The sequence below is a fragment of the Adiantum capillus-veneris genome, chromosome 10 (genome assembly GCF_014529385.1).
Source record: "Adiantum capillus-veneris isolate H3 chromosome 10, ASM1452938v2, whole genome shotgun sequence".
Lineage (NCBI taxonomy): Eukaryota > Viridiplantae > Streptophyta > Polypodiopsida > Polypodiales > Pteridaceae > Adiantum > Adiantum capillus-veneris.
Genome location: NC_140940.1, coordinates 26028076 through 26052227, shown reverse-complemented (window position 1 = coordinate 26052227; position 24152 = coordinate 26028076). Strand labels below are relative to the sequence as shown.

Sequence of the window (24152 nt, the reverse complement as noted above, 5' to 3'; positions counted from 1 at the left end):
AGATGGAGCAAGAGCACTCTTCTATTGCACAAATGAGAGAATGAGTGAATTTTAGGTTTAGTTGGCTTTTATATGAGCTCACCCCATTCACACTTGGGCGCCCATGCTTAGCCAACTAATCCCTTGAATATCCCAGTTAGAGTGCGCCTCTCATCGGCGATCACTCTTACCCTTTTCCTATTGGTCCGACAAGCCCGGTACCTGACTCTACCAAATACATAATACACGTCCGTCATAGGTGATGGGGTGTCCGTGAGCCGTGAGGGTTAACACCTGACGTAGACCTTCGGTTGTCTAAGTCACCTGCATAATCTGAGTCTGTAAAACCCTTTACACTTAGCTCCTGACTCCCATAGCATATGCGCATACTCTTTGTAGCTTTCAGGTATCTCAATATTCCTTTCACTGCCTCCCAATGTTTCTTGCCTGGGTTTGACATGTATCGACTTACTACTCCCACTGCAAATGCAATGTCTGGGTGATTAGCAATCATTGCATACATCAAACTACCCACTGCATACGTATATGGAATCTTATCCATTTCAGCCTGTTCTTCCTCAGACACAGGACAATCTTGTTTGCTAAGTTTCACATATGGTGGCAATGGAACACTCGATGCCTTTCCCTTCTCCATATTGAAACGTTGCAAAACCTTGTCAATATACTATGTTTGAGATAACCAAATCAACTTCTTTGATCTGTCTCTCTCAATGCGCATACCAAGTATATGACTTGCCTCACCCATGTCTTTCATGTCAAACGATTTTGCCATCTTTGACTTCAAAGCTGAAATTTCTTCCAAGTGCTTGCCAGCAATCAACATGTCATCCACATACAAAATAAGGATCAGCCAACTATCATCCTTAGCCTTCTTTGTATATAGACAGTGATCGAACTCACTACGTTTGTAGCCTTGAGAAAGCATAAACTTGTGGAACTTATAGTACCATGCCCTCGGTGATTGTTTTAAGCCATAAAGACTCTTTAACAACTGGCATACCAAATCTTCCTTGCCTTTCTCAACAAACCCTTATGGCTGCTGCATGTAAATTTCCACATCTAAATCACCATGCAAGAACGCTGTTTTGACAACCATTTGGTGCAATACCAAATCTAATATGGCAACCAATGCAAGAAAGCATCTCAATGTAGTCATCTTGACCACCGGAGAGAAGACTTCATCAAAGTCAATGCCTTGTTCTTGCTTAAAGCCCTTGGCAACAAGCCTTGCTTTGTACTTTGGTTGACTATCATGAGCGGTGATCTTATACTTGTAAACCCATTTACAAGGTAGAGCCTTTTTGCCCTGTGGTAATTTAACTAGCTTCCATGTCTGGTTTTTATGCAGAGCTGTCATCTCTGACTGCATGGCCAATTGCCAATTCCCGGAGTCCTTCATTTGCACTGCTTCCTTGTAACATGAAGGCTCATTACAATCAGTCAACATGACATAGTTCATAGATGGAACAAACTTATCAGGAGGTCGCGTGATACGTCCAAATCTACGCAAAATAGGTGGCTCAGGCTCAGCCACAACCTGTGGTTCCACTCTATCCTGTCCTTGCTCCTCTTGAGCCCTGACATTTTGTCTTGCACGTGCAGGTCCGTCTTCTTGGAAGACAACTTTTCTAATCTCCTCAACCCTCTCTGGTTTAGAATGATATTTGGCTTCATTAAAGTGAACATCATTGCTGCGAATAACCTTTCTGGATTCGGGATCCCAAAGTCTGTACCCCATCTCACCAGAATTACCATAGACTAGAAAGATGCAATTTCTACTCTTTGGCTCAAGTTTGTTTCTAAATTCCTTTGCAACGTGAGTATATGCCTCACAGCCAAAGACTCTGAGATGCTTGTATGAGGGCACCTTTCCTGACCATACCATCTCTGCCACTAAATCCTTCTGCAAAACCTTGCTAGGAGATCTATTTATAAGATGAACAGCTGTTGATACAGCTTCAACCCAAAATCCATTTGGCAGCTGTGCATTAGACAACATACTTCTGACCTTCTCTTGTATGGTCCTATTCATCCTCTCAGCAACACCATTTTGAGGAGGATTGTAAGGAGCATTAAGTTCACGTTTTATACCTTTTGACTCATAAAAGTCCTGAAAGGCCTTTGAAACATACTCTCCACCATTGTCAGTGCGTAAGCATTTAAGCTTCTTGCCACTCTGATTCTCCACAAGTGTCACAAACGTTTTGAAAACACTAAACGCTTCATCCTTGTGCTTGAGAAAGTAAACCCATACTTTCCTCGAGTAATCATCTATAAATGTCATAAAGTAAGAAGCTCCCCCTAGAGATAGGTTAGGCATAAGTCCACACAAATCACTATGAACAAGTGCCAACTGTGTATCTCTTCTACTGCTTCTATGCTTATGTGGCTGCTGTGTTTGCTTACCATACAGACAATGTTCACAGAATTCAAAATCATTAAATGACAAGCCAGGCAAATAACCAGAACGAGACAAGATTTCCATTCCCTTCTTGGACATATGTCCTAACCGGCTATGCCACAAAGAAACGTTCGGCTACTCGGTTACATTGATTACATTTTTAGAGACATTTGATACATAAATCTTCCACATAGAACCCTTGGATATCTTCCACATGTTTTGTACAAAAGTGGTGATGTAGCCAACATCATCAAGTAAACCTGTGTTGATCAAGCTCTTTGTAATTGCGGGAACATGTCTCACATTCTTCAACGTGAAAGAAGAGCCATTTTGAAACTTCAATTGAACATCTCCAACACCTAAGATTTCACATGTCTGCCCATTGCCTAGTCGAACATGATCTTTAGTGGTCACATAAGAAGTAAACCACTCCTTGTTTGGAGACACATGAAGTGATGCCCCTGAGTCTATAATCCAGTCACTCAGTGCATTTCCATCAGATGCTGTAAGAAGAGCTGAGTCCATTGTATTCTTCAATAAGTAGATGTCTCCTGATACTAGACTGTCATCCTCTGCAACAATGTTTGTCACATTTATTTCTTGAATCTTCACTGAGGACTTGTTCTTCTCACCATGGTCTTCAGCTTTCTCTTTGCCTTTTTCTGCTTTCCATTCTTTGCAGTCTCTTTTCATGTGACCCTTCTTGCCACAATGGTAGCATTCTATGTCACTCTTGCCTTTAGCACTACAGGACTTGCTACAAGACTGATTCCTCTTTCCACCTTTGTACTTTTCTTTGGTCCTTCCCCTGACAACTAAGGCTGTTCCTTTGCCTTTGTCCATTGTCTTTCTGTTGGTTTCTTCAGTAAGCAGACTTCCTTCTACACCTGCTATGGTCAAACCATCTGGAGGTGCAGAATTACTCAAAGCTGTGCGAAAAGTGTCCCAACTTTCCGGCAATGTGATCAACAGGAACATAGCTCTAACCGGTTCATCAAACTTGACACCTTGAGCTAACAACTGACTGTAGATGGTGTTGAATTCATTCAGATGATTGGACATAGGTGTCCCTTCTTTCATCTTCAAGTCAACAAGCTTCTTAAGCCAGTATACCTGTGAAGCTGCACTCTGCTTCTCATAAAGATCACTCAGCTTTGTCCATGCTTGATAAGCCGACATCTCGTCTGCTACATTGAAGTAAACGCTTTCTGCCAAAGTCAGCATAATGGTAGAAAGTGCCAATTCATCCATTTCGCTCCATTAATCTTCGTCTATATCTTGTGGTTTTATCCCCTTGAGCTGTATAGGTTTTATCTGCTTCTTTTGTACCAACACGTGCCAAATCTACTTCTTCCACAATGGGAAATTGGTTCCATCCAGCTTCTTGATATTGTAAAGAGCAGTGTCCTGTGATCCAGCCATAGCTACGCTTCACAGTAGTTTACTTTCCTGGGAAAAATTCGGCAGAGTTTCCCTTGTAAATTGACCTCTGAACCAATATCAACCTGTCAAATGAACCAAGAAAGCTTCAGATTCTGCAGAAATTTCGACAGAGTCTCCTTTGTAAAATGGCTATGGTGTACTCAAAAACAGCTCAAAAAACCACTGTCTCTCTAACACTGTAAGCTGTGGGTAAACCTGTCCTGCACCTGTACTGTCTCTCACTGTCCTGTCACTGTCCTGTAAGCATAGACTGCGACAATGCCTCAACGGCAATAAAGCAAAGATGCAATCCCAACTGTCTAACTCACAGTCAATACATCCTAGCTGCCTATCTAAGGGTGCTCGAGGGATCGCTCCAAGACCTGTATCACCGAAAGGATCTCAACATTCGAGAATCCCCCAGCTCAATAAAACCTAACTCGACCCTCAACAAAGGCTGCAGTAAATTTGACAGTACATAGACTTCCCACAAAGTCATACATCCACAAATTTTCCACTGTATGTTGTAACCGTTGCGGCGGTTGTTTACTGCGTGACTCACAGCCAGCAAACCCTCAATAGACGTACATCATCTCTAACAATACATCCCATGTAGAAGTACATGCAATGTCAGGATGAAATCTGGAATATCAAGCAACAAACACAAGCTACCTGATGAACTAGGGGATGTCGCCTACAATCTGTGTAGATGCGCCCGTGTCGTATGTGACACGCCTCCAAGAATTGTAAGCCGTCCTTCGATGTGTAGACAGCCACAAATCAGCACTCTGGGAGTGCCGATATCCTCAGCACCTGCAGTCGTAGGCCAAAACCCCAAAATTGCACAGTCGGATCTGCACCCGCCGAGACCACGTAGTCGAAAATGGCCTGCGCAAAACTTTGTCAAAGCCGAACGGTGGCCGAGATGGCCCACAGGAATTGGGGCCGTGTCTTCGCTTGTCGAATCTCACTCCAATCTGAGCAGGTGACTCTGGCTACCTGCAAATGTTGCCTTGAGCCTCGATCTGAGCTCTGATACCAGTTGAAGGAGTACGAGCGGAAGTGCGATGCGAGAGAGAGTGCGAGAAGAAGAGCACGACGATATGGTGAACTCGCTCTACTGTAATGCGTAGAGCATAGTGAGTTCTTATTAGGTTTTTACAAAAGAATATGTGTACATACCTGGCGGCCCGCCCACTTACCTGGGCGACCACATTGGGCTTTATACCCCAACACATGAAGCTTTCCATCTTCATCGCATCACCTAAGTCACAAGGAACACAAAGATTGTATCGTACCAAGTCTCTCTAGATGGGAGAATCTATAATACAAACGCTTTTGGAGGGTGGACCAGCTCAAAGTAAATGCGGTCCTCAACTATTGTCATGTTGTCTAATACTCTCTCTTACGAAATTAGTGTTTATGCCAAGTTAATGAAGTACTATGTTTATGTTGTTATCATCAATTAAGTTCACCCTCTATGTTCTCAAAGTAATCTCACAAAAATGCTCACTCTAATTCTCTTAATTCCGCTATCCTCAACGTTCATAGGCCATTTCCATTACATTGGTATCAGAGCATTTGGTTACTCTTTTCTTGCTTAAGAAGATATGTCCTTAAGTAGCCTATTAATGGTTGATTTTGTTAGTTATATTAGGGTAATTGGGACTAAGATCTATTATCGGTTTTGTTGAGCCCACTATGTGGGATAGGGTGCACACCTCGAGAGCTTTGGTCTTAATAATGGGGTCTCTTTAGACTTGCCTACGGCTTTACCATTATTGTGCCATAAGAAGTTCGAAAGGAGCTAGCCCGCGGCAATTCTGCAATAACAAACCCACTCCACTACTCTCTATAATTAACCAATTCGAGCTGTGGGTGTAGATAATTAAGTGTTGATTTTCAAAGGCTAAGAAAAGTAGCAACTAAGGTTTTGAATTTCCAAAGAATACACTAAGTGAACACATAAGTATAATTAGCATGGTTGACAATAACCAAGAGAGTAGAATGAACATTGATAACTTTGATTTTGCACATGAAGGTGCTAATGATGATGCCCCCATGTTTGTCAATTATCTTGTTACTAGGTTGCAGCAAGCTATGGACAACCCTGTTTTGCAAGCCGAACTTACTCAACAACTTCGTGCTTATAGGATTTTCCTTCCTCTCCAGAGGAGAGAGAGCTTAGGAGGCCTCTTGATAAGACCCCCAAAAGAAGACTCTCTCCCATATGAGAGGAGGAATCCAAAGAACAAGAAAGTAATGAATCCCTAAGTTCCTCTGAAGGTGTGGCTCCATGAAGACGACGGTCTAGACGATTGCCAACTCCTCCCAAGAGGAAACGGTCAACACACAGTCCTTCTCCTCGTCACTTCGAAAAAAAAGAGAGGAAACAAAGGAAGAAACGGTTAAGAAAGAGGTCACCCTCTTCTCCTTCTTCTTCACCTTTCTCCTCTTCAAACGAAAGCTATGGATATTCTCCTAGAGAATACAAGAGGGGAGGACATCGCAAATCATATCCTGCATGGCGAAGGTCACAAAAACTCAAGAAATTCAAAGAGGGAGGAAATAGTATCTCTTTTCTCACCCATGATGGCACCTTTGGTGCCATCGACAAAGTATTGGCCTTCATCCAACAATTTGATGTGGCCTTTGGAGACGAGGACTTCACGGAGTCCTCCAAACTACGCCATGTAGCTATGCACTTCCAGAAACCGACTCGTCAATGGTGGGCTAGCTTTTGTGGCAACGGCAAAGCCCCAAAGGCATGGAAAACTCTATGAGTTTCCATCATGAAGAAATTCCTTACAAGCGATGCAAAGGACAAAGTACTTACCGAATGACGCAGTTTGAAGCTTCTCTCCCATGAGTCTATTCACAAATATGTGGACAAGTTTTGGTATTTACATCTCAAGGCTACTATCTTCCAAAAGATAGACTTCGCCGAGCAAAAGCAATAATTTTGTGCAAGATTACCTGAAGAAATGGCCGAGTATATCAACTCCCAACGGCCTGGTTCTACTACCGAAGTAATCCACCACACCATGGTTTCTTCCGACATCAATTTCCAACAAGGGGCTAGCTAGAGGGAATGTCAAGCCTATGGAAAACAAAGACAAAAGTGATGCAAAGGGGAAAACCAATGCCCAAATTTCTTCACAAAGCAATTCCAATAACAACAACAACAACAATCCATCCAAGGAGAAGGGAGTTTACAAAGGTAAAAACAAACTCTCTCCTAAAGAGCTTGAAGCTTTTTGCAAGGACCATAAGTGTTTAAGTGTGGGGAGCAAGGACATGGCTATCATTCTTGCCCCAAGAGAAATGCCTGCAATGAGACTCCTAAAGATTCCACCATCGAAGCTCCAAAAGAGGATGTTGATTGCAAACAATCACCTCTCTCCTATGCTTGGGGAAAGGTAAGGGAACATGATGCCTTCATCTTGTTTGACCCTGGCTCTACTCACAACTTCGTATCAATAGAGTTGGCCACCAAGTTGGGCATTCGAGCTTTTGAGATAGGAGATACTATAATTGTTGACACAACTTTCAAGGGACATCAAGCCTCCGTTACTCCCTTGATTGGGAAGTTGAGGCTTCATGTCCAAAGCTATGTCGACAAAGAAGACTTTTTCATCTCTCCTCTCCAACATGAGGATGCTATCCTAGGGGCACCATGGTTCAACCACATGGCCACCAACATGAAGTTCCATGAAAGGAGAATCTACTTCACCTACAGGAGAAAGAGCATGTATATAGATGCTAATGAGTCTGGTCGTACTATATCACTTGTAAATTCACCGGCTTTTGATAAGTCAATGAAAATCTCGGTTTCTGCGTACATGGTTTTTGTCAAAGAATCCAGTAATGACGCTAATGATTTATCAAATAAAAATGGTAGGAATCAAGAAGAGTTAGGCTTGTCTACTTTTCTAAATGGATACCAATATGTTTTTATCGATGACATCCCTATGGACTTACCTCCAAAACAAGGGAATGATGACCATCGAATTGAGTTCCTACCAAGAAGATCACCGCCTAACAAGCCTCCTTATCAAGTTTCCCAAGCTCAACAAGAGGATATCATGAGGCAAGTACAAGAATTGGTAGACAAAGGGATGGTGAGGTCTAGCTCCTCTCCCTTTTGTTCTCCAGCCCTTTTAGTGCAAAAGAAAAATGGTACATACCGTATGTGTGTGGACTATCGAGCACTAAAACATATCACCATTAAAAACAGATTTCCCGTGCCTCGGGTAGAAGATGTGTAAGCTACAAGGCTCTACCTACTTCAGTAGGATTGGCCTTAAAAGTGGCTATCATCAAATAACGATAGTGGATGAAGATATCCTAAAGACTGCGAATCGTACAATGTTTGGTCTTTATGAATATCTAGTCATGTCTTTTGGCTTGACCAATGCACCAGCCATTATTCAGACCCTTCCGCAAGTTCACTGGAGTATTCTTTGATGATATCATCATCTACTCCAAGTCCTTGGAGGAACATAAGAAACATCTCCAAGTGATTTTTCAAGCATTGAGGGAGAACAAGCTTTTTCTCAACCAAAAGAAAAGCGATTTGTTCCTTCAAGAGATTCAATACTGAGGTCATATTATCTCTCAAGATGGTATCCGTAGGGATCCATCAAATTTAGAGGTAATAAAAGCATGGCCTAATCCAAGGAATGTTGTGTGCATACTATAGACGCTTCATAGCAAAATCTTCTCAAATAGCAGGACCATTACATGACTTAACAAAGAAGAACGTTAAGTATTCATGGACTGCTAAGGAGAAAAATACTTTTGACAAGCTCAAAGAGAAGCTTACCTCTGAACCAGTCCTCATGCTTCCGGATCTCTCAAGTCCATTTGAGGTCCAATGTGATGCTTGTGGTGATTGCCTTGGAGCAGTCTTGCTTCAAGAAGGGCATGCCATAGCATATGAGAGACGAAGGCTCAATACGGATGAACGGATCTTGGGCATTTATGAGGAAAAGATTTTAGATGTTCTACATGTCCTAGACACATCGAAGAACTATTTATTGGGGACTCCATTCATTTTTTGAACAAACCACCAAAGTCTCAAGTACTTCATGACGCAAACCAAGCTTTCCGACAAACAAATGAGGTGGGAAACTTTTCTTTTGTAATTTAATTTTCATATTTCTCACATTGCTGGTAAGCACAATCAAGTGGCCGATGCACTTTCATGATGACAAAAAGTTAATGTGGCGTCTATAGCAACTCACAATGATCTATCTTCTATGATAGATGAGTATGCTACTGACCTTGACTTTAAAGATGTAATGTCAGCTCTTGCTTTGGGGAAGAAAGAGGAACTATTCACCTTGCAGGATGGTTATATTCTCTATGGCATTAGGCTATGTGTTACCCACTCCCTTTGTGAGAAATTCATGTATGAATCCCATGCTCCTCCCTATGTGGGACATAGAGGCGTTCAACGTACTCCTCAAGGAGTAGAGACGTACTTCTATTGGCCTACCATGAAAGTGGACATACAAGAGTATGTTTCAATATGTGTAGTATGCCAAAAGACTAAGCATGATAGAGGGAAGAAACCTGGATTACTCTAGCCATTGCCAATCCCTAATTCATCATGGGAGAGTATATCCATGGATTCTATCTTTGGATTACCCAAGTCTATCATGGGAATACGCGAATATGGACAATAGTCGACAGGTTTAGTAAGCAAACACACTTTATTCATGTCAAAAAGACTATTAAGGCACACCAAATGACAACCCTCTTTATATCTTGGATTTCCAAACACCATGGATTACCAACATCCATCGTGTCAGATAGAGATCCTAGAATGACCAGTAATTTCTAGAAAGGTCTCTTTGAAAATTTAAGTACAAGATTGAATTTCTCTTGGGCCTATCACCCACAAACGAATGGCCAAAGTGAGGTAGCCAATCTTACGATATTCGATCTACTAAAGACTTATGTTACAAAAGTAGATCAACGCTCACAATGGGAGAACTACTTACCCCTTGTAGAGTATGAGTACAATAATACTGTCCATACTACTATGGGAAAAGCACCTTTTGAGATCATAGAGGGAAGATCTAGCAGTCCCTTGCTACTTAAAGTACATGGGAAGATCTTCACTGCTAATGAGTATAGCCGTGACCTACAATAATATTTTTCAAAAGGTTAAGGAGGCTATATCCATCTCTCAACAAAAGCCAAAAAGCTGCTGCTGACAAGCACAAAAGGGCCTTAACATTCAAAGAAAATGGTTGGGTCTTACTTAAGTTTTTGAAGGCTTGATTGAGGCAAACCACAGGCAAAAATCCTACGGGCCATCAAAAGTATTATGCTAAACTAGCAAAAAGATACTATGGTCCTTTTCAAATCTTGAATCAACTCAAGTTGCCCAACCATTGGCTCATACACAATGCTTTTCATATAAGCCTACTTAAGCCCTACAAAGGAGAGCCACCGAGAGAACCAATTATTAAAGACACTCCAGAAATCGAAGACCAAGAAGAGGTGCTACAAAACGGGGAATGTTTTTTGGCGAGCATTTTTCGATGAGCGCTTTTTTGGAATCCGGCGATCAAATTCCAAAAAGATTATTTCTCTCTCTCAACCCTTGATAGTTGAGGATCCACTCTTTTCTCAACCCTTGATAGTTTTCTTTCCTTGACGAGCACACATGCACAAGGACCAAACACACCGTGATCAATAATTGTGATCCTTGAGCAATAAAGATCTCTCTCTCCCTCTATCTCTTGCAAAGTTTCCTCTCTCTCTCTCTCTCTCTCTCTCTCTCACACACACACACACACACACACACACAAGGACATGCTTACTCCATTTTCTCTCTCTCCCCTCTCTACAAGATCCTTTTTCATCTTTGTCTCTCTCTATCCCCTCCCTCTCTCTATCCTCCATCCCCCCTTTTCTCTCTTTCTCTTGCCCATCCACCCTCTCTCTCTCTCTCTCTCTCTCTCTCTCTCTCTCTCTCCTCCATCCCCCGTTTTCTCACTTTCTCTTGCCCCTCCATCGTCTCTCTCTCTCTCTCTCTCTCTCTCTCTCTCTCTCTCTCTCTCTCTCTCAGCCGTTTTTTGACCTAGTAGACAACAGTTAACTCTTTTGATCATAACTCCTTTATTCGAACTCCGATTTAGGTAATCTATTGCCTCAATCAAAGAGCACGAAGCCCTCTAAGCATTGATGTAAAGACAGAATTTATCTAAGCAATGGAAGGCTTTGCTGTAACAGCATCTCAGAATTGAAAAAAACTATCAAAACTTTACGTTTTTGTTGCAGACTTGAAGGCAATGTCGGACAAAACTCGCAAGGGTGGAAAATCCACACTCACCATGGAGAATGATGCAAAATATCCAAGAATTTTGGATACTAACCCAACCACACCGTCTACAACAACGGAAGCAATGATCATGACTTACTTTGGTCTCATTACAAGAAACCGTCACAACAAGCAAGGTGAAGAGCCGCACTTGCAATGGAGAATGGCACTTTAAGAGTTCTTGTTGTGGAGAATGAGCACCTCAAGAAGGTTCTTGAAATGCAAACAACACACTTGATGCATCTTGAGAATGAAGTTCAAGAATGTAAGCGCTCTCTTGTTGGCTTGAATGTATTGAAAGAGCGCTTGAGCAAAGTTGAGAGTGATCATGTATTGAAAGAGGAAACGATAGATACAATAAGACATGATGTATGTGAGATGAGAAATGCATCCAAATCATGGGCTGATATATGTAAGGATAATGTGGTTTCTACATCTCCTATCACGCAAGCCGTTGTCCAAGCAAAGAATGTAGAGAATGTGGACACTCAAGAATTGCAAGAATGGCAAAAACGCTCAAAGAACATCGTCATTCGTGGAATCAAGGAGGAAATCATGGAAACATCCCAATCTCTTGAGGTTGCTATTGAAGAGTGTTTTGCTACATACTTTGGCATGTTTGGAATCATGGCTTATGGTGCACACTGAGTTGGAAAACAAGGAGTCCCTCGCTCGAGAGAAAGACCTATTGTATGTACCATGGTTGATGAGGTAAAGAGAAAGATCATCCTTGACAATAGTTGGATCTACTTCAAAGGAACGGGTTGTAATGTATATAAGGATCACACTCTTATGCAACAAAATGAACGTCGCAAAGCATATGAGGAAAGAAGTAAGAAGGTTAATGTGTCATCTCAAGAAGAAAAGTTACTTGATGAGGATGCAAGTCCACCCAACACATAGGGACACATGATCCATGAGACCAACTCACGCTTGTGATAATAAGCTTTTGGAATTGTAACGGGTATCCATGGAATGCGGGAATTGGCATTGATGAGCTTACCAATGACTCCGATGTGATACTTCTTGTTGAAACATGGGAGCATGATGCGCAACGAATTCTTGGATTTGACAAATACGATGTGCATTCTTTGATGTGGGCCAAAAATGCAAAGCAACGTAGAGACCAAGGAGGCATAACATGTATGACCAAAAAGGGTTTGAAAGATGTTTCCATTGTTAAAGAAGATAAGCATAAACGCTACTTATGGCTGAAAATCAGCCCACCAAATGGTCAAGTCGTGTTTGTGGCTGGTTGCTGCATTCCTCGCTATGACTCCAACTTTTATGCTCGCTTGGACATGGATAGAGATCAACCCTTTTTTGAACTAGAGGAAGACATTGCTCATTACAAGGACCAGGGTGAAGTCATTGTCTTTGGAGACATGAATGCTCACACAAATACGTTACAACACGACACACAACAAGTGGACATGGCGCATGTCTCAAGAAGAATGGATGACTCACACATGTATAATCAAATTTCTAATGATGCAAAAGAACTGGATCGCTATGGAAAGTCACTTTTACATATGTGCAATAGTACCAGAATTCTCATTGCAAATGGTGTATCTCTATGGCAAGGCACCAATGACTTTACATGTGGAAAGCACAATGGTGATAGCGTGATTGACTATATGTTGTTTTTGGAAGCCACTCTAGAATGCATACAAATCTTTACACTTGGTGAATGGAATCCAGAATTGAATCATAGGATGTTATGTATTGACCTCAAGTGTGGTAAAAGAACTAAGTATGTAGTCTCCAATCATGATGTGAATCATTCGTACCTACGTCTAGACTTCAAACGAGCATTTATATATTCTGATATGGTGGACCAAATGTTAATCATGAGAGAGCATCAAGAGAGTCCAACATTAGAATGCGAGTGGAAAGTTTTCAAAGAAGTAATTTTCTCTCGTGCGAAGGAATGCTTTTCGGTGAAACACATGTCTTGCAAAGGTCTAAGAAGGGTAGCACCAAGAAGAAATGGTTTGACATGGAATGTAGTCAAGCCCGAAAACACTTGCTAAGGTTGGATACAAGCAAAGACAAGGAATTTTGCTTGGAACATTCACTCATACAAAGCACTTATTCAAAAAAAGTGGAGAATGTGGAAAGTAAAAAAACAACAACTTTTAGCGCAAGAGAAAGCACATGCATGTGGCAAGTTTTGACAAAATTTAAAAGGCAAGCGTGTTGAGAGCTTTGGTGACTTGACTCTTGAGGATATGTATACGCATTGCAAGAACCTCTATGAGCAACCCAATGTTGATAAGATGGAGTGTTGTAGCTCCCTTCCGTTTATGCCTCCCTTCTTTACCATTGAAGATGTATGCCACGTGCTTGAGAAACTTGCTACTCACAAGGCAGGCGACCTTCAAGGTGTCAAGGCTGAAATGATTAAATGGACAAGCAAGAAAACAAAATATTGGATATGCAATATGTTTAACCTTGCACTTCAGCATGGCATGCATCATGATTGGAGTGCAAATTGGATCAAACCTTTGCACAAAGGAGAAGATGTAAACAATGTGAACAACTATCGCACTATAATGGTTAGTTCTTTGATGGAAGAATTATTTGGATGTATCATGGAGATGAAGATAAGTGAATGGGTTGAAAAGAACGACAAACGTGCACTTGGCCAAGCAAGTTTTCGAAAGCATCATAGCACTATTGATCACCTTGTCACTCTTCGAGTTCTTATGGAAGCATCTCGATTGTTGCTTTATGGATTTCAAGAAAGCTTTTGACATGGTACCACGAGGAAATCTTTGGAGACGTATGCAAAGACTTCAAGTGCCAAGAGAATTTATGCATGCAGTCTTTTGCATCTACCAAAAAGTGATATGTCGACTACATATGGGAGATGGAATTTCAGAATTTTTTGCAAGCACCATTGGTGTCAAACAAGGATGCCCACTTTCCCCAACCCTCTTTGGGCTACTCATTGATGAATTGGAATGCATGGTTCTTGATTTTATGCAACAAGAAGGCATAGAAGAGGTTAAGATTGGAAATGCGACGATCATGCTTTTGCTTTATGCCGATGATGTAGTGCTCTTGGCACATACCTCAGAAGATGCACAAAAGCTTATGAGTATCTTGGAATGCTTTTGCCTACATAGCGAACTGATTGTGAATGGATCCAAAACCAAGGTTATGATTGTAAAGATCCTCAATGACGAAAATCCATGCATTGTATACAACAATGAGCAACTTGAAGTGGTAGATAGCTTCAAGTACCTTGGACTTGAGGTTCCATCTAATCATAAATGAAAGGATTATGCAATGCGTTGCTTGGAAGCTGGAAAGAGGGCTTATTATGCATTTGAGAACATGTGCAATGCTAGATTCGACGTATTAGACTTTCACGACACATCGATGAGTGTCCCTGCTTGTGAGAACATACTTGGAGCATACCTGGAGTGAAAGCAATGACGATTAAACACAATTTAAGTTTCTCAAGTATAGCATATAGACAGGAATGGATAAAAGCCACGTGAATACAATATATATTATAAAACGGAGCAAAATTGTTCAAATACAATGTTTATGGCTTTAAGAGGTCTCTCTCTCTCATCCTCGCATGGATCAGCATAACTCCCTATGTCTATATAGAGCTCTCCGTTTAGGCAGATTTCCTCCGTTTCATTTTGTAGATCCTCTGCATACACCCCATAGAGAGTAGCAGCTTGATGCTCGTCTGGCACCACCTCAACGGCTTCTAAATGAGCATCTTCTCTTGGATCTCCTCCATTGATGCCGTTGTGATTGGTACATGGTAGCCCTCATACGTCCGTGCACTACAAGGGGATAACTCTATGACGTACCACCAGTTTGATACAGACTTTGTAGGATGAAATATCACCTGCCAGAGCCACACAACTTACATAAGAGCTTCCAAGCACATAACTTATAAAATTAGATGTTAACTATTTACATGCTTACTTGTTCACAATGCTCGGGTAGTACGAAAGTATTTCTTAGGTCGGTCCATTTTTTAGTTGAATCCACCTCAAGGAAACCAGACTCTCCTCTGCACAGAAGTGTTGTAACCCTCCATGTTTATCTTGAACCATTGCATGTCGAACAAGTCGACAAAAAATCCTCTTTAATCGATCCTCAAAATCTCTTGTACTATGCCGAAGTAAGTGAGTTCCGTCACCACAGGATCTGCATCAGAGGACCGTCGTCAAGTGGATTGTTCAAATTTTTCCATGATTCCACAATCTTGAGTAAAATGCTTTTTGTCGATCCGTTCCACCCTAAAATATCGACCTTTACACCATGCTGCTGTGTATGACTTATACTACAACCAACAAAGATTATGAGTGGCCGTTCAAACATCTAGAAAGTCACTAGTCGTACATTGCAAACTTACCTTGGTCGCGCAACCCCGAGAGTACTCCCAATCCTCCTCAGTCACTTCTTCACCGCACTGTTGTGCGCTTTTCAATTGGTTGTGAAACCATATTAAGCTCATGAATGTCGGTAGGCTCTCCAGACCCGCCGGATAATGCATCAATGGGTCGTCTTCCTGGTCTCCACTCGATCCGTGCCCTTTGTTGCTCTTGCTTTGCATCCTCATATTGTGAAATCCACTTTTGCATCACTGGATTGTGAAGCATGCAAAATCGATGATTTTAGACTCTAGATCTTCCGTCATCTTCTTCTCAACACCGAGATTGCATATGAAAATCCTAGATATGCGCTCATCATCTATGGTTCGCTACACCGTGTCCCGGGCTTTATCAAATCCCACTATCCAATGTAAACTAGGGACTCTGATACTAGCCAACCTTCTGCCATGCTACCCTCTGGACGTGCCTTCTGACGCACATATCACTTGAGTGTTTTCATGAAATATTCTAAAAAGAACATCCATCTGGAATGTACTGTGCCAGCTATTTCCACCTCATCAACTATGTGAACAAGAAGATGCACCTGAATGGTTAGCATGGTAGTAGGAAAGTGTTTCTTAAACATGCACACAACCTTCGCAGCGTTTAGTTTGGCAAATGGTATGGATTCTACATTGATCTCCTTTTGTGAGATCCATTGCACCAACTTCGCAAGTTTGTAGATTGTGTTACGGACGTCAGGAGACAAACATCCCTCAATGGCCACCGATAAAATAAACTGCAAAACACATCTAGCAATGATATTGAAGTCCACACACGAATTTGTTACAAAATTCCCACTATGATGTATTCCACTTCAAACATACCTGACACATTTTATGCCAGTCGTATGACTTCAAACCGGTAAGCTTTTCTTCTTTAACCTAATTTTAAGTCAACCAAGTTTTAAATTAGCATAAATTTTAAATACAAGTTAAATGTAATCTAACTTAATTTTAAATATTAATCTAACCTAATTTTAAATAAATGTAATTTTAAATCTAACTTAACCTTAAATTCTAATATAACATTTCATTTCATATTTTCTCTACTTTTTTTAATCTCTCTCTCTCTCTCTCTCTCTTTCTCTTTGTTTTCTCCCCTTATCTCTCTTTCGTCTTCTCCCCCCCTCTCTCTCTTTGATTTCTCTCTCTCTTCTCTCTTTTCTCTCTCAATGTGTGTGTATGCATTCTTTTTTTATGCATGTGTGTGTGTATGTGTTTTTTGTTTATGCATGTGTGTACTCTCTCTCTCTCTCTCTCTCACACACACACACACACACACACACACACACACATCGTGTCTTTGAAAGAGAGAGAGAGAGAGAGAGAGAGAGAGAGAGAGAGAGAGAGAGAGGGGAAGGGAACATGAGAGAGAGGAGAGGGAAGGAGCATACCTGGCTCTCCTTCCTCTCCTCGAGTGTGTGTGTGTGTGTGTGTGGAAGAGAGAGAGAGAGAGAGAGAGAGAGAGAGAGAGAGAGAGAGCACGGGTTACCTCTTTCGCTTGAGCGTCGAAAACTCAGATCTGAGATCTGAGTTTTTGGCGCTCTCGGTTTATTTTTTACCCCTGTCGATGTTGCTATGGGCGTCACTATGCAACAAAGAAAATAGCGACGCCTATAGCGATGCGTGGATTTTCACTTTTGAGCGTCGCACTATGAGTGTCGTTAATGTGAAGTACCTCTTGTAGTGACAAAGATTGTATTGTACCAAGTCTCTCTTGATGGAAGAATCTATAATACAAACGTCTTTTGGAGGGGGGACCAGCTCCAAGTAAATCCGGTCCTCAACTATTGTCATGTTCTCTAATACTTTCTCTTGCAAAAGTATTGTTTATGCCAAGTTAATAAAGTACTATGTTTGTGTTGCTACCATCAATTAAGTTCACCCTCTATGTTCACAAAGTAAACTCACAAAAATGCTCACTCTAATTCTCTTAATTCCACTATCCTCAAAGTTCATAGGCCATTTCCATTAAAAATCTCCCTTGTATTACTGTGTTCTTTGGGAGCTTCTCAATTGTTCCCAAAGTGTCGGATCTGCTCAGGACCTTATGGAGAGCCTGGGAGAAATACAGACCTCACCTCAGGATCAACTGGGATTCTAAGTTTAGCTAGGCACTCGACTCCTTATGGTGGTCCCTACCACCCATTTCCCCATTGGATCTCAGACAGCAGCGAACCGCCCTGATAATTCATAAAAATGCATCAGTAGGTGGAAGGACATCTGAAACAACACCAAACACAAATGGCTTAACAACATTGAACTGCTTAGAAAGACAGACCTACAACCCTAGGAAATAAGGCCGATTCACTCTAGGAAACTCTCTTTCCTAGATGAACTACTTTGGACTCTTTCCTACACGGATGACCCATCCTCCAAGGCAGTATATTGAAAGGGTGGCACCAAACTTGACCATCCTCCCATGTTGCTCCGCCCAGTAAAAGAACCCCTCCATATCACCCTTAACAGAAGGTGGCACACGTCTTATGATATGAAGCAATGGAAATTCAAGTTCCAAAACATTTGGAACACTGCGATTTAGGCAAAACATTCTGTCATGCTTTGGCTTATCCTGCACAAAGCCATTGTCACATGGCAAAGGCTTAGCAAGGGCAGGATCAGAGATGAAGTCTATGTACGTTGCCTCAAATCGGTTGAAGACATCCCCCATCTTTTCATGAATTGCAGTGAAAGAAAAGCCTTTCTTATAGGGGTGGAGGTTCATGACAAAATGTTAGCCCCGGCGTGGTTTACCCTAAGACTGGGGGGCAGCTCAGGAGAATTGGTCAAAAAATGCAATAGAGCAGCAGGAGTCTTAAAGTGGGGGGAAGAATCCAGATACTTCAAGAACTCCATTTTGCATTGGTCCCCTTGGCTTTCCAAAGTTGTAGATCCGCCATAGACTCCGTATTGGATTGAGACAGCTAGAAAGCTGAATAATAAGGGTCTGAAGCAACTTGGGCATTTTTGGGACAATGGCAACAAGAGTTGGAAAACCATTGACCTTATGGTTACCCAACACCAACTTAATAGCTTGGAGGTCTTGCTTGTCCACAAAGTGATGAAAGAGCTTGACAATCTAGTGATGCCAATCTGTGATTCGGAGTTGGACTGGAATGCATGGAAATGGCCCTGAAGCAGTCTCTTGTGGAAACCCCATACTAAAAGCATTTATCAGACAATGATGCAAAAGAAGAATTGGTCTAGCCCCCTTAAGAAGCTATGGAAAAAGCAATGGCCGGAGGAAAGGTGGGAGCATGTAATGGAGAACATATGGAAGCCAAAGGTTGCGCAGCACATGAAGGTTTTCTTATGGAAGGTTATTTGGGGTGCTCTACCGACGGGGGTGAAGATTCATGAGAGAGGGATTGGGTCAGATCGATGCTTGGGGTGCAGGTTGGCTAGTGAAGATCTGGCCCACCTATTCATGGACTGCCCAACTATCAAAGGCCTCGTAGGGAAAATATGCAAGTGAGTCCAAAGAACATGGAAAATTAGTTTTTTCAAGACTGACCTATTCCTTGGAGGTAAGAATTCAGGTAGTCCTGCACTCCTCATCAGCACTCAGATCGTCAGATACTTCTTCTTACATAATGTATGGCAGACAAGGAACCGCCCTGTGTTTGAAGGAGGTTTGGAGGTGGCAATCTTCGCAGAAATTATACAAGAAAGAAAAGTGCTAATATGGACACTCGGGTGCAAGCAACACTCGGAGGATTGGTATAGGACTACTTGTGCCTTGTTGTCAGCAGATGGAATGCCTAGGATGGGGGCCTTGGCCATCGGTAAATAAAAGATCTCAGAACGACAAGATTATGGACCTTGTGTATCAAGGATGAGGGGGCGGGTTGGTAGGGGTGGCTGCCCTAATAGCCGATGTAATTATGGTCCCTGGATGCTGTCATGGCTTAACATGAGCATGACAAGACCTTGTAATTTTTTGGGTTTCTCAATATAATTCACTCACAATTGTGAGTTTTGCAAAAAAAAAAAAAAGCGTTGGGTTTCATCCCTAATTGGAAGCAACTCCTTTTGGGTGATTCCGTTAAAGTCTTCACTGTTGTTTGGAACAAAATTTGTGTAGAATTCTTATGGGTGATTTGGAAGGATAGGAACAAAAGGCTCCATGACAGTTTCTACTAGACCTCGTGTCTGAGAGTACTCTTCTCTTATGTCAATCAATTAAAGCTGGAGAAGTGCAGGTTATATCAAGCAAACTACAAGGTATTTTTGGACTGCCGCGGTTACTACCATTTGGCCAACATTACCAAACTTTAGGAAATTCGGCTCAAAGGCTCTTACGACCACCTGGAAAGGATGATCGATGAATGCAAGTCTGAAAGAGAACAACTGGGCAGTCAGTGCGCTAATAGTGTTCGACTGGCTTCTCATCTAGAGGAGTTGCCTAATGACCTCCATGGAATGCCCTAGGCATTCTCTTGCTACTATTGTATCTAGTGTCGATGCTAGTTCAGGTTGTAGCTCTTGTGGGCCTTCTTGATCACTGTCCAATGGACTCTTGTAATTTTGCTTCTGTCTTTTAATACAAACTCCTCTCACCTTTCTTGGAGAAAAAAAATCCCGATTAGATTTTGTGAAGAAGGCCTGGAATTTTTCACAAGCGTGTAATTACCAGCAAAAGCTTCAAATTTTGACTTGAAAACCGGGAGAATTTCAAGTTTGCCCTTATTTTCTTCGGTTAGGAAAAATGTATTATTGTAGCCAGTGGCCAGGGATCGAATGCTATGTTCTCCACTGTGGGTTGGGGCTGGCTTCCACCAGAATTGCTTGTGCGTGTGCCGTCTTCAGGGGAAGAAAAATTAGTTTCGAGCAGAGTATAAAACATGGTGACTGCAGAGTGCAGACTTATCAGAGAGAGCCAGCCCAGCACACCCACCTGCCTCTCTGCAACGCTCTCTATTCATCGAGCTGGACTGCAATACACAGAACAACGAGAGTACTCTCTCTCTCTCTCTCTCTCTCTCTCTCTCTCTCTCTCTCACCGCCTTTTTCTGATATAAATGGGCAAGTATCTTCGTTGTGAATCTGCGTTGAAAGAGCCACTTGAGAGTCCTCGCAGCAATGGCCCCCTCCACTTTCTCTGCTCTGCTTGTGTATTGCTTGGGCCTTGGAGCTCTGCTTCTAGCTCTTGCTCCTCAGGTATATACGTCATACAAATACCCCCTGCCCCTGTCTTCCCAACGTCAACTTATGCTTTTCTTGCCCTCTGCTTTGCCTTGCAGTGGCAGAGAGCTCAAGCTGATGATATTGCCCAGGTAACGTAGCATCTAGGCATTTCAATGTAAGGGACATTCAATGTAGTAGGCTAAGGGAAGAACTCAAGGAACGTTCTCATTGATGTAAGGAATATCTGATCTTTGCTTACTGAGTTGGTGTGTGTGTGTGTGTGTGTGTGCGCGCGCGCGCTCGGTTTCTTGCAGGTCCTCATAGCGGAGCCTCCAGTCTCGTCCCATCATTTGGCTCCTGCCCCTGCCCATGTCCCAATAAGTACTCTCTCTCTCTCTCTCTCTCTCTCTCTCTCTCTCTCTCTCTCTCTCTCTCTCATTTTCTTTCTCATGCTGTGTTTCTCATATTTTCTGCCACCAAACATATATGGAAGATGGGATGTTGCCTCATGTGCTACTGAAGTTATGGATATCAGGACTAGTGCCAGCCTTTAATGAATATGGGATGTTGCCCATCTCCCTCATGTGCGTTATATGCATCTGAAGTTAAGCACATCAGGACCGCCTTTGATGACCAGACTTCCGTGCTGATCTGCATTACTGCTAGCTGTGTATTACATTGCCGATTTTCGGGCCCTTCGGAGAGTGGCATTCTTGCAGTGCAAGAACCCTTTAAAAGCTTCTTATTATCCAGAGTGTGGCGTTTATATGAAAAAAGTGGTTTGTGCACTTTTATATGCATTCTATCATGATTATATGCAATGTCATGGCCTTAGACATTCTATTATGATTATATGCTGTCATGGCCTTAGATCTGCAGACGTTTCTCCTTGCCCCCATCGATCGTTCTCAAGGAAATGAACCCCTTGTGCTTGCTATGAGCAATCAAAATCAGTGCCACTTTGGTGGACATGAGTATACCTTCTCACAAAATTTCCAGGTGGAACATCGGCCAAATTTTTTCTTTTGCGGGCTGTGATGTTATGTAAGCATTGCTGTTTTGTTTTGAAGGATTGATTATGATATGATGTGAAGGTACATAACCTCTGTGTCTATATTGTTTCATTTGCTCATTGACATGTATTATTAGGGAAAAAATTGTGTGCGCGCGAGTCCTCAACATTATGAAATCATGTCTACACAAATAGCTTATGTCAGTTCAATGTAACCACACGGACATGCATGAGCATGAACCAAACGAGGAAAGAGCAAAGAACAATGACATTGTACTAGTTGGCTGTGTTGATCAGGAATTAGCCTGTATTTTGTTGACCTATGTTCCCTACTTAATTCTTGCAGATTGTACATCAGCATGTGGGGTTAGATGTAGCAAATCGGGGCACCCCAATAGCTGTTTGAGAGCATGTAGCACCTGCTGCAAAAGATGTCAGTGTGTGCCGCCCGGGACTTCAGGCAACCAGGAAGCGTGTGGAACTTGTTACACTCGACAAAAAACGCATGATCAAGAACTCAAATGCCCTTGATGCAGCACATACTAGTGTCTTTTCCATAAGGTCTACAAAGTTTGCAGCTTGCTCTGAAGTTGGGAATTTTGCAAGGCAGTTATATAATTGTTCACTCACCAATTTGAGCTTCTATGTAATTTCTTTCTATTGTTTGATTAGAGCAATTTTTCAAAAAGTTTACTTTTATTTACAGAGTTCTTTTGCATCTTCAATGCCGTATGCTACTCGCATCTGTAATGCCGTATGCTACAATATGGACAGGGTCTATATATTGGGTAGATTGTTTCGACAAATATGTGCAGGGATACTGCTCAGCTCATGTCACCTCCAGGGATCTGAAATAATCATTTTTTTCAAAAGCTTGGAACATTCAAGTGGGAGAAAGTAACAGGCTTATTGCCAAATTTCAAATGTATCTGCACAAAATGACACTGAAATTGTTGAAGATTTGTGTGTTTGTTTGGTTTAAATTTCAATATTTTAAGATGAGATTATGCTAAACCTAGGTCATCATTGGAACGCGGTCCGACTCACCTTATCTCAACTCTCTGTAAAAGATTGGACTGGTTAAAAGAGGATATTTATTATTGAATTGAATGCAGTTTTATGATATTGACTGGTCTGTGCATTGGACTGCTAGGTGAGAGGACAGGATACTTATTATTGAATTGAATGTATCTTTATGACAGTGACTGGTCTGTGCATTTATATCTGATTGGTTTATCACATTCTGGAGGGGGTAGTAAAATATTAGGCACTGCTTTGAGGAAGAGAATGTTGAAGAAGAGGATAGTTGCAACCTGTGGACAAGTAATAGTGTGTTGGCAGCTCAAGAGTAATGTAGGAAAAAGTGTCGAACCAACCAACAATCATCTACATGAACATATGCTATTATTTGGTATGTAAAGACTTGGTAAGAAAGTTGGTACTTTGAGCAATTCTGAAAAGACTAAATAATTAATGAAATGGGCTTTACTAAAGTAAATAATGAAAGAAGAAGCTTTACTAAAGTTGTACTCTCAGAAAAGCCTGGAAAACTCAAGGGCAGAAGTGCACAGCCTTTTTTTTTTTCCAAGACCATTATTGATATTTTTAGAGATTTGTGCAAATTTGTTCTTCAAAGGTTGAATATTACCTCTAAAGAGGCACTTTTGTTCCAAAATTTGTTCTTCAAAGGTTGAATATTACCTTTAATGAGCCTCTACAGAGGCACTTTTGTTCCAAAAGATCCCAAAAGTGAGGCTCTCCATCAAACACCTTTAAGATTGTGAAAATTGTCATAGTTACATCATTGACATTTTACTTACAATTGCACTTCACAGACCACATCCTTGCAAGATAGGACATAGGACGTCAGTGTTATTTGAGAACAATTTGGATGTTAGCTTGTAAGAGTTCTAATAAGTAAAGCATTGGAACTAAGCCTTGGCAAGCCACTAAGGTTATTGGTTTAATGCACAACTTGGCTAACGCATGGAAAAGGAAAAACTAGCCACAAAGTAGTGGCATGTAACTATTAGTCATGTGACATTTAGGTGTGCCAATTGTTTAAATATATATGCCATTGAGATCACAAAATTGATTACCTTTCCGCCGAAACTCACTTTGACTCTTTGGTCTAGGGAGTTAGAATTTGAACCCCACCCAATAATATAAATATATATACCATTTAGATAATTATGTATGTCCAAAAACCATTCTTGGCACAAGAACAGTTTTACGGTCAATTGTTTTGTAAGATTTGGTATAAAGATGTCATATTGGCACCAATTTCACGTTACTAAATGTGACTGTTCTAATTTTGAACTATTCCAAAATCATCATAGTCTCAAAAAGATGTGCATAGTTGTACGTGAGACAAATAATTGGTGCATGCTTGATCATGCATGTGGAAAATAGATCCTAAGTAGTATTTTGAATGTTATAACACGTC

The 24152-nt window shown here is 41.5% G+C and overlaps 1 protein-coding gene across 1 annotated transcript; it reads left to right on the top strand.

Annotated features, from left to right (window-relative positions):
* Positions 1-20507: 20507 nt before the first annotated feature.
* LOC147448576 (uncharacterized) lies at positions 20508-22668 on the top strand. Its single transcript, XM_086521156.1, has 6 exons — positions 20508-20727; positions 20811-20843; positions 21009-21075; positions 22053-22072; positions 22167-22267; positions 22413-22668. Exons 1-6 carry the CDS (start codon positions 20650-20652, stop codon positions 22561-22563), a joined length of 450 nt encoding a protein of 149 aa, XP_086377282.1. The 5' UTR covers positions 20508-20649; the 3' UTR covers positions 22564-22668.
* The last annotated feature ends 1484 nt before the right edge of the window (positions 22669-24152 follow it).